Source organism: Penicillium subrubescens (assembly GCF_028828155.1).
Source record: "Penicillium subrubescens strain IBT 31985 chromosome Unknown utg000002l_segment0_segment0, whole genome shotgun sequence".
NCBI classification, from domain to species: Eukaryota; Fungi; Ascomycota; class Eurotiomycetes; order Eurotiales; family Aspergillaceae; genus Penicillium; species Penicillium subrubescens.
In genome coordinates, this window is record NW_026643152.1 from 481,050 (window position 1) to 496,503 (window position 15,454).

The 15,454-nt window shown below is 49.0% G+C and overlaps 2 protein-coding genes across 2 annotated transcripts; one reads left to right on the forward strand and one right to left on the reverse strand.

Moving 5' to 3' along the window:
- Window positions 1-11,991: 11,991 nt before the first annotated feature.
- N7473_001654 (uncharacterized protein) lies at window positions 11,992-12,660 on the forward strand (the record flags this gene model as incomplete). The annotated part of the gene is made up of 2 exons (XM_057147594.1): window positions 11,992-12,010; window positions 12,065-12,660. 2 exons carry the CDS (start codon window positions 11,992-11,994, stop codon window positions 12,658-12,660), a joined length of 615 nt encoding a protein of 204 aa, XP_057011248.1.
- Window positions 12,661-14,840: 2,180 nt separating this feature from the next.
- On the reverse strand, window positions 14,841-15,253 carry N7473_001655 (uncharacterized protein; the record flags this gene model as incomplete). Its single annotated transcript, XM_057147595.1, has 2 exons — window positions 14,841-14,853; window positions 14,898-15,253. 2 exons carry the CDS (start codon window positions 15,251-15,253, stop codon window positions 14,841-14,843), a joined length of 369 nt encoding a protein of 122 aa, XP_057011249.1.
- Window positions 15,254-15,454: the final 201 nt, after the last annotated feature.

Here is a 15,454-nt window from a genome sequence, read left to right on the forward strand (position 1 = left end):
AATGCACTTGTGTATTCAGGCCATATGCACCCAATTCTAGGCAGCACAAAGAGTCTTCGGGGTTAGTGTGAGCCATGGCAAGGGGAACGAGGCACATACCCGTAACATGGTCACGTTTTGCACCGTTGACAGTGAGGGCAGGTCTTGACAGCGAAGGGGTCAACTTGATTGGGCTGCCATACCATTCCAAGGAGCCCGAGTTTCTTCTCGTTGGCTTTCTCGAACAGGAGAATGCGAGATAACAACTGGACGGTCAATGAAGAGAATGAGCGTATCTTCACGCGGGAGTGTCAAAAGTACTGATTGACTCTTATGAGCCAACGAGGTGCTCTGTCTGTATCAGTATACTGAAATGGAACAGTCCAGGGGTGATTAATAGTGGAAGAAGAACTCATCGCCTGTCGGCTGATAGTGTCTGGCGCTGTCAAGTCCGAACGACTAGAGCAAAGGATCGGGGGAGTAGAGGGTATTTATAGACATCTCGACTTGTCCTGTCCTCACATGGTTATTAGCACCGGTTGACTTCTACTAGCAGTGGTAACCGTTATCATAATTGTGAGTGTAGCTGTCCAAATCTGCGGCCTGTTGAAAATCATGTTTACGTTCAATACCCGTTAATTTGAGTGGCATTTAGAATGCCAACTTGAGACTGTCACCAGAGAAGTCAAGCCCATGTAGTGTAGAAATAGCCGTGACGAGTTTATGGACATGGCATCGTTTAAAAAACCGTTGATTGACGAACAAATTTTCAGCGGGATTCTAGGTCAAGACCTTGAAATTCCTCTACGGTTGGACGATGATCAATGAAATGATCGGAGCTTCACGGTTTACCCGATTCTTTCTGTTCACAGTTCAAAGTTGACTGAGCAGTCACATTTTCAAGCACCGAGAAATAACCCCTAATTCGATTACTTGAACCGATAGGCATGGACACTTCGGCCTGCCAGCACAAACAAAAGCCCTTGCTTTACTGTAGACCCAACACTGAACTCATCACCGACGCCAGGATAAGCCAAGCATACTAACACAAGGTTACAGACCTATTTTAGAAAATCTGCCGGCCCGCATTCCAGTACGTAAATAGATACCAGTAATGCGTATAACCGTTGAAGCTGGTGAACAACAGTGACAAAGTATTTCCAGTTATGCATTGGTGTGGTCAAAATGGAACCAACTAATACTGCAATGCCATCCAAGTGGCCTACCAAACGTCCCAGGAATTTTCTTCTCGCCAGGCATTTCTCAAACTTTATTTGCACTTTTCAACGTTCATTTCAACGACTGTGAAAGGCGATTCACCCTAAACATCTTGAATATGAGATACAACCACCAAGATATGGTTCCATGGGTGGCCCTGTCTAGATTCATGCACGCCACGGTTCGAAGTGGGGCGCTTGGCGAGATCGGCCGTAAACTCTAGATCGCATACTTCAACAGATGTTGAATCACCTCAACGGGCGGCAAAAATGAAATATTTTCTGCGGAATTACAGCATAGTCCATCATCTCTCCCATAAATCTGCATACCCGGCAGCTACGAGCGGCCGAAGGCGAAAAGGCATGAAAAGTTTTCGTAGGTACAGTACAATTCATAGGTGGTGAAGATTGGACGTTCACTGGGGATGGCTCAACGTTGATATTTGCAAGCTTCCCCAGCCGCAGAGCCCCACTTTCAACTCAATTCTCCACCTTCAGCCATTCTCAAGGAATGAATGAATGTAGCACTACTCGAGTGGAGTGGCCACTGATAAATTTCCTGCCGGCACGTTTTCAAGTGGGAGATGGGACCTTCCCTTCAATCTATTTCAGAAAATCTTCTTTTTTGACAGCCCCTCATCCTCGACCACGTCAGAGTTCCTTCGTTGACAATGGCGCAGTATGACAGGAAAGCCGCTGAACGTCGCTGCAACAAACTTTTCGAAGATTACAAAAAATGGGTTGACAGTTTGGGGGGAGAGACCTACTCCTTAGACTCTGCGGGCTCCTCGAAACCTGCGGGCTCTTCGAAACCTACGCGCTCATCTCGTACGAAGCTGGGATCCACCCCCACAGAACATGGTCGCGCATCCTCTCCAGCTGCAAAGCCTGAGAGCAGACGCAATCGGAGGGTTCGGTTTGAGCCCATTGAAAGAAGCCAGTCGCCGGAACCGACTCAATTCAGTCGGAATGATCAAGCTCAGTCTGTAAGCAGTCAGTGAGTGCCTTTTTGCGCTATACGTTGCAACACCACGTTCTCGGCGAGTCCAATTCCTGACAGAAATGGCAGACCGATCAGACGGGATCAGAAGGAAAGGAGCTGCCCGACTAGACGAATGAAGTGAGTACTGAAGTCTTTTTCATTATTTTGGGGGCAACAAGCCAGGATGATCATGCGACTGACACAAGATAGATCGATGTCAAGAAAGCGCGAGCGTCGTCGGCAAACTAGTGATAAACAGTTCCACCCCCGCCACATCAAATAAGTTCTGGGTGATGTCGAAAGTCCCATAAAAGAGAAAAGGGGTGTTAGAAGGAACCGGCGTCAATAGATCACATCTGAAAAAGGGCATACTGGGATACAATATGAAAAGGCTAGTTTTGAAATTGCTCTATGACGATATTTCAATCGGCGCTCCCAGTTCGTCAATCACCAACCAAGCTAGTACTAGCCGTTGTGGAGATTCTTCGTCTCGTCTTGGGCGAAGGTGCGATCAGCGGCCGTCCTACCAGCGCCAAGTTGCACGGCCGGCGGGTATCGGCTCCCGAGTGTTGTTATACGCTTGGCATAGTCATAGTTACATTCTTTGACCGTGATATCTGTACTGAAATCTCTACTGAATTCGAATTATGTTTTGAATTGGCAGTCAGGACGCCGGAGGTCGCCCGACACGACGTCCCTAGTAAATATTCAAAAGAATTCAAATAGCAAGCATATGCCGGAATCTTCTGGTCAATGCGACCTGGTTCTGATCTGCATTCACAAGAGATCCGATCAAGGGCAACCACGTAGCGATTGCCGCCTCCTTGTGATGGGCTCTCAGGTTATCGCGACGCGAGAAGCCGCGCCGGCAGTCCGGAACCAGCAGGCATGCGGCTTTTCAGCAAATGGCTGGATAGATGACGCTGAAGGCCTATGAAATATCGAAGGCAACTTCTACACGCCGCAACACTGCATTTGAATTGTCGCCGCCGAAAGTGTCATGGTATGTTTGCTGTTGCGACTGTGGCTCAGGCGTCACGGGTGGATAGACAAAAGACCTGGTTTATTAGACGGTTCACAGGTTTGATCTTTTGACCAGCCGGACAGTCAGCCAAGACGTGCGGAAGAGAGTGGTATAAACTGACAATAATTCCAAGGGGGAAACGTCCAATCCACACATCATCCACGAGTACGTGTGTAGCCATCCAGGTGGTCTGGAAAAACTCTGATTGCCAAAATTTTCTCAAAATTTATTTGCACTTTTCAACGTTCGTTTCAACGACCGTTGAAGGTGAATCACCGTAAACATCTTGAATATGAGATGCAACCGCCAAGAGATGGTTCCAAGGATGGCCCAGTCTAGATTCATGCACGCCACGGTTCGTATTGGGGGCTTGGCGAGATTGGCCGCAAACTCTAAAAAGCATGCTTCAACGGCTGTTGAATCACCTCAACGGGCGGCAAAAACGAGTGTTTCCTACAGATTTACAGTGCAGTACACCACTTCTCCCATAGATTTTGCATACCTGGCAGCTACGAGCATCCGTAGGCGAAAATGCATAAAAGGACGCTCCACAACCGGTCTGGGAAATTCAGGACTTCCATCCTCATCCTCCGAGACAGTCACGGTCATCTTGTCTGACCGCAGACTTTACTTATAATTAGTCTTGGCTTTCGCTGGCATGAGCCCATTGAAGTAAGAAATGTGCTCTCTCGCAGGACGGGCTCTGCATTATCAAGTGAACTCCGCAGGGACATCTGCGAAATCAAGAGACTCCGCAGTGACAACTGCGAAACCAATAGACTCCGCAGTGACAACTGCGTTACCAAGAGACTCCGCAGTGACAACTGCGTTACCAAGAGACTCCGCAGTGACAACTGCGAAACCAAGAGACTCCGCAGTGACAACTGCGTTACCAAGAGACTCCGCAGTGACAACTGCGATACCAAGAGACTCCGCAGTGACAACTGCGAAACCAAGAGACTCCGCAGTGACAACTGCGATACCAAGAGACTCCGCAGTGACAACTGCGTTACCAAGAGACTCCGCAGTGACAACTGCGATACCAAGAGACTCCGCAGTGACAACTGCGATACCAAGAGACTCCGCAGTGACAACTGCGTTACCAAGAGACTCCGCAGTGACAACTGCGTTACCAAGAGACTCCGCAGGGGGGCGCTGCGTCACGAATTGAACTCCGCAGGAGACCGCTGCGTCAACAAGTTCTCCCTCACAGCCTTGAGCCCTGTGATTGTATAATTTTGAGCTTCCATGCAGCCTTGAGCCCTGCGTTATCAATTTTGTGCTCGTTTAGGTGACCCGCGGCGCCGCGGTGCTCGTCCTGATCCTCTGACCACATGCAGGCACCTCTTCGCGGTGTCAGAGACTAGTATTCGAGGGAGTTACTCGAAGAAGCCAAGACCTGCTCCAAAGAATCCATACAGATTTAGAATCTTCTCAAGAGCTTTGTGTGTTATATGGTTCTGCTTGCTCGTAGAGTTCCCTATTCGTATTCCTTGTTTGCGTAAAGGATTTTGTAGCCTTCAATCACCCGCTGAGCTTCGAGGATGGGCATTCTCTTCCATAGGATGCCATGTAGAAAGTATATTGGATTATTAGGGCAATGATTATCCGGTGCATGATAGCGTGGGCCAATCTGGGTGATGTCTGCAACTCGAGTACACACACACACACACACACACAATTCATTAACATCCGGCGGCTAAGCCGAAAGGGCAACTAAAACTGATCTATCAATACAGGTCCTAATATACATATGCCGTATCTCCGTCAAGCCCATACATGGATCCTTTCCGTATATGTCCTCTCAGCTGTGAATATCATAGAGATCCTTGTGGGTTAGTGATTTGGTTAGTGGGCTGGCTTGAAGGCGCTTCTTCAAGTGTTCAACATCCTATCTTCGGCAGTTGAAGCACGTCCACCATTTGTGGTGCAAGGTGGTAGGTGACGGCAACTCGAGTACACACACACACAATTCATTAACGCCCGGCGGCTGAGCCGAAAGGGCAACTAAAACTAATCTATCGATACACGTCCTAATATACATCTGCCGTGTCTCCTTCGAGCCCATACATGGATGCTTGCAGTATATATGTCCTCTCAGCTATCAATATCATAGGGATCCCTGTGGGTTAGTGATTTGGTTAGTAGACTGGCTTGAAGGCGCTTCTTCAAGTGTTCAACATCCTATCTTCGGCAGTTGAAGCGCGTCCACCATTTGTGGCACAAGGTGGTTGGTGCAGGTTGGTGAGGATGAGGGTGTCGTTATGTTGGTCGACGTGATTAAGTGGCATCAAGTCGGCCCGTGGTGATTGCGAATCGTATTGAGGCTCGCACAACTTCCAAGTTCGGTGTCCATTGCTGATTATCAGAAGATGATTTCCCGCCCAGAAAGAAGGAGAGATTGGCCCGGTGAGTTTGGCTACATTGCAGCAGTGCTGTTCGTTGTGTGGTCCACTTCCGACATCGAAAGAGGAAGTGTTCCACGGTCTCTCTTGCTTGTCCACATGCACACTGATCTGTATCTGCAGCGTTGATCCGATAGAGATAGCCATTGAGCCTGGCCATGCCAGTCCGGAGTTGGGCCAGCACGCTCGCTTCCTTCCATGATAATCGATCGTACAGCTGTCGAGTGTGCTTTCCTGGCAGTGCTGCATCTATTCTTTTCACGTGCCCTCCTACGTTCTCCGGCAAGTCACTGCTGGGAGCCGCATGAGACCGAGCGATCTTCAGTGTTGTCGACTTCATTCTAGGGGCAGATTTTTGCAGGGCGGCATCCTTCTGGGTCGCGGTCCTGGCTTGCTCTTTGGCCAGACCTAGCAGTTTATTGTCCGCGTTGGTAGGGACCCATAGGATATTGATGTGGTTTCCGTTTCTCCGCAACCTTTTCATCGACTTGTACGATTGGCAAACGAACTCCTGGCCCGACTGTTGCCGAGGATTCCTCATCGTGAGGGCCGCTGCTTTGTTGCTCGTGAGTAGCGTGATCCTGTAGTCTTTTAGCCCCACTAGCATATTCAATGTGTGTGCCAGTGCTGCTAGCTCCGCGGAGAATGGATTTTGCTCTAATCTTGGGCCTAGTGTCGTGGAAAAGGTCCTCAGTTTCAGCTTCCGATATCGAGGTGGCTGTTTCTTGATCGCCACCCCAAAACCTACGAGGCCGTTTCGTGTTGAACTGCTGACCGCAACTTGCAATGATCCGCCCGGTACGGTGTGCAATTGCGGCATTGCTTCAACGTCGCTCTGTATGCGAGTCTCCCACGGTGCCAACACGAACGGATTGATGGTTTCCAGGGTTTCCATCTCAATGTTTTTCAGCGCGTCCGCTACCTGGTACAGCGGCGAACGGTGGTATCTCCTGAACTTCTTCATGCAGGCTGTACTCCTGCGGAGCGGGTGTGTTTCTGGAAGGGTGTGAATGTCTGTCCACATTTTCACGGCTCGTCTCCAGAAACGGTGTTGTACGGTGGCAATGTGAGCCTCGGCCTCCGCTACGCTAGTCGCAACGGTGAGAAATGTCCCGACAATTGCTTGCGCTCCTACCCTTTGGACCCGATTGATCGGCCCGTTGGCCTTATCCTTACAGGCGTGCATCCAGACACTAGAAGCATAGTCTACCACTGGAGCCACTGTCGATGTGAACAGCTGCCGTGCGGTTGCTGGCGTTAGGCCGCGAAGTCGCCGAAGCTCCATCGCTGCCTCCAGGCCTTTAGATGCCGCCCTCGCGATGTGTTCCTTGTACTTGAGTCTTGTGTCCATGAGAACGCCCAGGATCTTGACATTGCCTCTAGGCATAACGGTCTGTCCCTTGATAGTGAAAGGCTCCTGGTCTGTTTTGTGGACTTTGGGAGCGAAGTGTATGATGGCAGTTTTGTCGGCCTCAAAAGTGGCTCCGCTCCTTTTCTCCCAGTCAAGCGCTTCCGCGATAATGGCTTCAATACCTTCCCGATTGCTCTGCGCCGTTGGTCCGGTCACCCACGCGGTAAAATCGTCCACGAACGCGATTGCCCCTCCTTGGCTGTCGATCTGTCGTTGAACGAGGTCTGCGTTGAAGAAGAGGAATAGGTCAACTCGAGTACAGAGGATTTCGAAAACAGATTACCCCCAGACACACAGGCTTTCTTTCCCAGCGCCCCACTAAGATTGCGCTAAGCTAATTCTGGCTAGATGGAGCCCCTTCCCTGAGATTTGACGCCGTATCATTGGCTGTGGGAGAATCTGGAACCCGGGCGATCCGGGCTAGGCGCCAAAGTGGGTCTCTAGGAGAGTATACGTGTGTCTCTGGGTGGTAAACTGTTTTCGAAATCCACTGTAGGGACCTCTTTGGCGAGGGGTCAGTGTAAATGATATCACACACACACACACTGTAGGGACCAGCTCTGAGATTGGAAGCGGAAATGACAAATACGGAAGGAAATACTGTATGGGCTCCAAGGAGACACGGCGTATACCCAAACATGCATGTACTGGTAGATTAGTGATAGTTGCCCTTTCGGCTCAGCCGCCGGGCGTTAATGAATTGTGTGTGTGTAGTCTCCATTGGTGTGGAGGCTTGTCCAGAGACCGACTAGCGGTGGCGGCAGGAGTTGTTTGTCTGTGGTGGGTTGCGAATTGCGGGCATCGAGGATGGATGACGCATGTTGAGGGTCAGGATCGAAGGAAAACCAGTGTCCGGTGAGAACACAAATTCGGATGATGCCAACGTCTTTTGACTGACTGGTTGACCAGAAGTACTTTACGCATTTTGCTCTCTCCTCGGAACCAGAGGGGGTTCCGCTTCCCGCACAGCATATGATTCTTCAGTCAATCCAGCGGCATCTCGAATATCATGCATTTTTGTATCTCCACCGGTATTTCCTCCCAGAATCTCTGCAAAATGGGTGGACATGATGAGTGCACTATTGTACTGTAATGGAAAACTTAAAACAAAACAGTTGCGCCTGGGAAGGGAATATAGCTACGAGCGTCACCGCTACGGACTGAGACTCCATTCTTGCTATAGAATCTGTCGAATATATGATGGGCTAGTCTGGCCAGCTGTCTACTAGTCACAATGCTGCTGTTGCATATCCAACTGAGCCCGAGATTCTTTGAATGAGAATCCAGTATAACCACGATGGCGAATTATTAGTTATACCCTTAACTGCTTATAAGCGGTTTCTGTTGCTTGCTTAGATTGACTTCTTGGAGTAAGTATCTGTTCACAGATTGAAATATCTGAAAAAAACAACCAGGATGCGACAGTCTACTTATATGAATGAGCTAATTTGAACCGATTTTATGGCCTATGCGGCCCCAGGAGCTCCTCCACGGCTTTTGGACCTCAACCTATCCCTTGAGACTTATTTCCTAGAATCGCGACCGACGTTCCCGTGAGTGGTTCTCTCGGGCCCTGGGAATTCATAAGCCCCTGGGAGCCTCCCGTTTGCCTCTAGAGATCCATAGAATAGCACGTTAGTCTGAATCAGAGAGCTAGGCTGATGCATCAGAAACTGAACAAACGATATAAAAGCGACGATTCCTTCCACCGATACGTTTTCAGGTCTATTTGACTACCATTTGGAATCTTGACGTTTGTCCTTGGTATGCGTTTGATATCCAAGCAAACGGCGCTCAGTCTCGGATCCAAGACCCCAAGATGCTGTTTCGGCTTCCCACAGAAATCCTTCTCTACCTTGCAGATTTCTTGCATTCATCACGTGATTTGCTTGGGATGGCACTTGTGAATAGATTTTCGAGCGACGTCTTCCTCCCGTGTCTCTACGCCTTCAATGTTCGCCATCAGCGTAGCTCTGCCTTGACCTGGGCCGCTCAACACAACCAAATCGGTCTGGCGAATCGAATGCTAAAGGAGCATCGAGGAAATGCCAACACGCAAGATTATAGATCCCGCACACCTATATTTCACGCCATTCAAATCAGAAGTGAAGAAATGATCCGAACTCTTCTGGAAAGCGCGGCAGATATCAACTGGCAAGATGGCCAAAAGCAGACCCCTCTGCTGTACGCTCTGCAGCGAGGACACCTGTCGGTGGTGCGAATGCTATTGCGATATTTCAATCCATCAGTGGATTGTGAAGATTACAAGGGTCGAAATGCCATCTGGTATGCTGTCGCCAATTGCGATGAGGATTTGGTACGACTGCTCCTGGAACTCCAAAGCGACATATGGATGACGGACTACCGAGAGACCACACCTCTCAACTTGGCGATTTCTAAAAGGAATTTGCCTATCATCCAATTGCTGCTTCGTCATTCAGCAGTTCATCCTTCACAGCCTCGGCTGGTGGACGTGAATGGTGAACACCCGCTTTGTTTAGCTGTTTCCGCCGGTCTGGAAGAAATTGCTCAAGCTCTGATCATGTATGGTGCAGAGGTGCACGTCAGGGACAGATACGGCCAGCCCTTGTTGCACCAAGCCGCCAGCAATGGGCATGACGACGTCATCCAACTGTTGCTGAGCCATGGAGTCCATGTCAATAGTACCGACCCAGGGGGCCACACAGCACTGCATTTCGCCGCATTTTATGGGCATAAGTCAACCACAAAGCTACTTTTGAGCACGCCTGGAATTGACATTGCTGCTTCTGACAGCGAAGGAGCTACAGCTCTCTGTGCGGCCGCTCGTGGGAACCACCGATCCGTCGCATTGCAGATCTTGGCCGAGGAACCAGCCAATGTCAACGCACGCTGCCTGGGCCAAAAGACTGCTCTTCACTTTGCGGTTGAAAATGGAAATATTCTCCTCGCTTGTGCGCTTGTGGACTTGGATTCACTGGACCCAAACATCTGCGATGACCAGGGATGGACAGCGCTCAGCTATGCTGCGTGTAAAGGTGATCTGCGGATGTTGGAGCTCCTACTTACTAGGACCGATCTGGATTTGAATGTATCGCGAGCGTCTCCCATTTATCTTGCCGCCGAAAGGGGACATCTGGAAGTTGTCCGCCGACTTGTCTCCCTTGAAGCGGTTGATATCAATCAGACTGTCTGGCACAAGTCTCCTCTATTTATTGCGATCGAGAACGGCTACCGGAGCGTTGCAAAGTTACTTCTTGAACAAGGGACTCGACTGGATGTTAATGCAAAGACCTCTCTTGGGGACACCGCACTGCACATGGCCGTCTCTTACGGGAATCTGGATATCGTGGAGCTATTGCTTCAAGACGATCGACTAGATGTCACGGGTACTAATCGATATGGAGAGTCAGCCCTGGAGCTGGCAGCCCGTAATGGGAAGGAGCACGTGGTCAGGCGTCTTTGCCGCGACCGTCGTGCGAGAAATGTTCGCCACTTCCGGAGCGCCATCGAAGCAGCATCGAACATCCGGATTCTTTATTTTCTTCAAGAGCAGTTGATGAGACATGACGTGGAATACGGTGTCCGTCGGTCAGCTCGACTTGCCAGAGGATCATACCAGGTTGTGGAATCTCGCACCTCTCCATCACTTCGACGGTCGGCGCGCTTGTCACAGCCGCGCCTTGACAGATCTTAGATGATAAGTTCCGGTCAGCGTGGAGTTTAGATAATTTGACGAAGTTTTGGAGAGAATGTTCCATAGCTCACTCGTGACCTTGCTGCAAATGGGTCGCATGGAAAGGGTAGAATGCGATCGCCCAGAAATTTCGAATGAGAATCCAGTCGAGAGACACTGTTCGGGTATCAAGATCCTGCAATTAAGTATGCGAAGTGAGATCAAGCGGTGGTCCGGATGGATTGGATGTTAGAAAATCAGCATGATATCCGCCCTCCCGACTGCAGCGACTATTCCACTGGCATCAGCGCCATTCCAAACAAGCGGATCCCCGATGCAGATCGCAAATGGCCTCTCGATGCGGAGCGCGGTGGCCCCGGAGACGGAGACGGAGACGGAGGTTCCCGGAGTAGCTTGTGGGGCTCCATCTCCACTTGATTTCCGGCGCTGATCACCCACTTCGCGCGCAAGCGGGGGGTGTCTTCAATGTGCAACGTGCAAAAGGTAATTCAAATTGAGCTCGAGTGTATCTTAGAGACAATTCCATCGCATTTTAAGAGGTTGAGAGCTCACTAGTAAGCATCCAAATCTTCGATGCATCTCTAAAGAAATTGACAAACCCTCCATTTCCTCCAACAATTCCTCCTTCAATTTCCGCAGCTTGAGAAAATATCCTGCTTGAGAATTGGCACAATTATACGTCTAAAGACACGTGAGCTAGTTAAAAGTAATGAACATTTGAACACAATCCCAGCGTTTCACCGGTGCGACTTGAACGATAGAGAGGAGCTTCCTGAAATTGAGGATACGTAGAATGGTTCTGTACTGCGCAAATTCTTTCTGGGTATGCTATAGACAATAATTGTGGGCTACACACATGCTGAATTTAAAATTCTTCATGAAACTTTTTATAAATGTGATTGCCCTCCGTCTGACCGGGTCGGAAACAAAGTGTGGAGATACCAAGTCCACCAGCTGTAATGATAGAATCTAGATCTGATTAGAAACATGCACAAAAAGTGGCTGACGGGAGGCCACAAGGAGCATTCACCGTTATCAATGATGCTATTATCACCGTTGAACATTTTTGGTGTCCATAAGGAGAGAAAGTTGACTTCGTGGCTTTGGATAGAGGCCCCTTCACCGTGCCCATAGATAAATCTTGTGATTCCCCGACAGCGCACCTTAGATATTAGATCCCCTCAAGGGCTCCTCCAACTTCCAGCAGCTCGTTATCCTCAGAAACTGCTACGTTTTATTGGCTTTCTGCCTCTGGCCCCTCTGTCTTTTGCCTTTCTCGAGCCCAGGACAGCTGAATATGGGGTTTCCCGAGAGTGGTACGTACTCTACCCTATCTTCAAACGTGTGGTACTAAGCTCACTAGAGTGTAGACGATGTTGACCTTCATGAATTTGGGTGCAACTCGTCCGACATACCATACATGTCCCCCTCCCTCGCCTCCGACCGTGATGGATTTTTACTAGAGCCAACTACCGAGGACCAGCCTGTTGGGTCTATCGCTCCGACACCACTTCCGATCGAGTGTATTCTCTTTCCTGACCCCCAGAATCTTCAAGCGGGCTTCATGTGGCCGGGTCCAGATCCTCTATCGCACACCACTGAAACCGACGACATATTGCTCTATATGTCGGCATTTGTTCCGGCCAGACTACTGCATTGGGTGGTGATTCATCTTACAGGGCTAGATCGGATCACGGGCGACACAATTGAGGAGCATTTGTTCCATCTGTCTCCGACCAAATCTGCCAGAGGTGATCTTTGCTGGGTGCGCAGACAGATGCTGAGCATCATCTCTGGGCCTATGGATGACGAGCCGAGACTCTTCTTCCGATTGTTTTTACGGCCGGGTACGGAACCACTTACGTATACACCGGACACGGCCCTGCCTTCACAGGCAAATCTTCCCTCAGCGACATGCCTGAATCCAGATCTCTTTGTACATAGCTTGATAGAGAATTACAGGTGACCTCTTTGTAGCTGGAAAGACGGGTCTTTCATTGCTACTTACCCAGATCTCTGCTGCCTTTATTTGCCCAGTGTTGGAGCAAAGTTCTTGTCAAAACAAGAAGTATAGACTAAGAATTTCACCCATGGTGCCTTTTTGGTCTAGCGGTATGATCGCCCATATTTCGTTCGACAGTTTTTCATAATACCAAACGTCTGCACAACAACATATGCGGAACAACGATAGACGAAATACAGACTGCTTAAGATCATCTCGAGAGCATTCGAGCAAAGCAATCAGCATACATTTTACTCCTTTCCCTTCATAAACACAAACTTGTGATAGGTAGGAGGATGGTTAGCGTTCTCATCATTTTCAAATTCACTCTGCCTGCAGTTCTTTGTTCGCTTGACTATGGTTATGATCTCAATGGAGAGAACCGATTTAGTACTTACTTCTATGCTGTCGACAAGACAACCTGGAAAAAGTGAAGAACGCGGGCCGGAAATTAAAAACTGGTATATTGCACCCCAATAACCTGATAAACCACGCATAAAGAAAAAGTGTCACGATTTTTCCACAGGGCTGCACTGCTGGAATTCATCCTGCAAATGGGTAGCAGGTGAGGTATCCTGTGATGGATACCCTACAGAGTGGACATCTCTCTGGCTTGTCGAGATTTTCAACGCACGACCGGCAAAACATGTGCCCACATACAAGTGCCGCCCATTTCCCTGTCTGCTCGTAGCAAACCGTGCACTCTAAGACTAGTTTTCTGCCTAACTGCGAGAGTTTGGCTTGTAGCTTTTGATGCTCGTCTCTCGCCACGCAAAGTTCATCTTGGAGCTTTCGGTTTGTATCTCGCAATGTTGTGATTTCATGGTCAAGTGCGGTTCGGAGCTTCTGAAAGCATGGTCCTAGTGTTGATCAGCCACGGAAGATGATGTCTAATCACGCAATCAGGCCATACCAAGGTAGACACTTCGCTCGATTTCGTTCGTTTTCTTTTCCGTGATGTTGTTGTGTCACGTGTATCTGCGCTTAATTCAATGAGTACGCCGGCAACTTCCACATATCTCGAATCTGTCTGAGGGTGGATCCGAGGCCGTGAATTACCTGGGTCAGTTCTTGGAAATCTTTCTTCATTCTCATCTGATATTCTAATTGTGTCGGGATGATTTTCCCCTGCACCACTAGTCGTCATATTGAGAGTGAAATGGGTAGTGTGCGATCTCTGAATAGAATATGATGAATTAGAACTGGCCACAACAGGGCAAAGGGTGGGCAGGCCATTAATGTATTTGTGAACGACGCTAACAAAGTCAGCCCACTAACATTCCCAGACGGTGCCACTGCACTGTTCTAGGCCGCTTGGAACAGCTGAAAGTCATCCTCTAGCGGAGTGAACTAGACAACTGTATGCCAAGCAATTTTCCACGGAATGATCTGACAAGATTAGACTAAATTGGATGTTCCTATAACAGGGAACGCTCCTGGAATCTTGTGTGACAAATCCTGGGGTTACAGTTTCTGCTCCTAAGGCCCGGTATGTTTGTTCCTAGGGCCGATCATCCAGTTCCTGGAAGCGGCATCGAGTTTCTAGGGCCTATGCTGACCCTGGGAACCGATAAACTTGCACGTAAGATTGGGGAGATCAGATTTTTGTAGCTCTCATGTATAGCGAGGACGGTGAGCGTCGTGACAAAAACCCGTCCATTATCCACCATGACCAACGTGAGGAACCCCAAAAAGGGATGACGACAGCTTTGGTGTTTTCCGTGTAGCTTTACTTTGCGGCAGCTTGAAGAATGGAAGATAGAACGTATATGTGGAGTTTGGCTGGTGAGGTTCGATAAGAGGCACATTCATTTTAAGCGCGTTTCAGGATGATATTCATGTTCAACATACTTCTCAGGCTATTCAACCCTAAATAGTCGACTGAAAAGAGCAATACTAAACTTTCTGGAGGCTATCTTGGTCTCGCAGCAGCATCATCATCACCTTGCGAAACTAGAACCGATCTATCCCTCTTACACCGGGGAATGCAATCATTTCCCTGAAAGACAGTCCATAGCAAGGACCGAAGCATGTGACACTGCACCGCAACATAAATGATGATTATGATGATGACCAAACATCCATAGGCAGCAAAACCAATACCTCCATAGTACATCATCTTGTAATATCGAAAGCGGCTCACTTTATCGTTGAACCCTGCAAACAGGCCTTGATATCTATGAACACGGTTCGCAACATACCCTCCGACAGAGAGGACTGCCAGGCTCAAAATGAAGTGAAAGCAGCCAACAGGATAGTGGGCATTGCTATTCTCCTGTAAGAGTCGCGGGTGGATCAGGAGCATGCCCCCAAAAGTTGAGAATAAAGCCGAAAGGAGAGCCAAGATTACCATGCTCTTGAAGACATCGGTCATCACATTTTCAAACGTAATGGAAAGCATGGAGCCCTTGGTACGGTCTGATCTCGCGCGATCTCGCAGAACGACCGCAGAGTGAGCGAGCGCTGACCTGAGGCCAGCTATAGACAGCCAAGTGAGGGCGAGAAAGAAGATGAGGAGACGAATGCAAATCTGAGATGCAACGGCGTTGAAAGACATGATGTAGCTGGTTCTACAACTTGCCGCTTTTATGTATCTTGAGAATCGGTTCTGTGTTGTCTGTGAACAAGGTCAGATTGAGCGAAGATTGAGAAACACAGTTGAACAGGTCATATATTTAGATACGTGCTACACGGATTATATACAGGCTCGCGGCGTCTGGTATAAATAGCATATTGAGGCTCTTTCTTTGCCAAGATA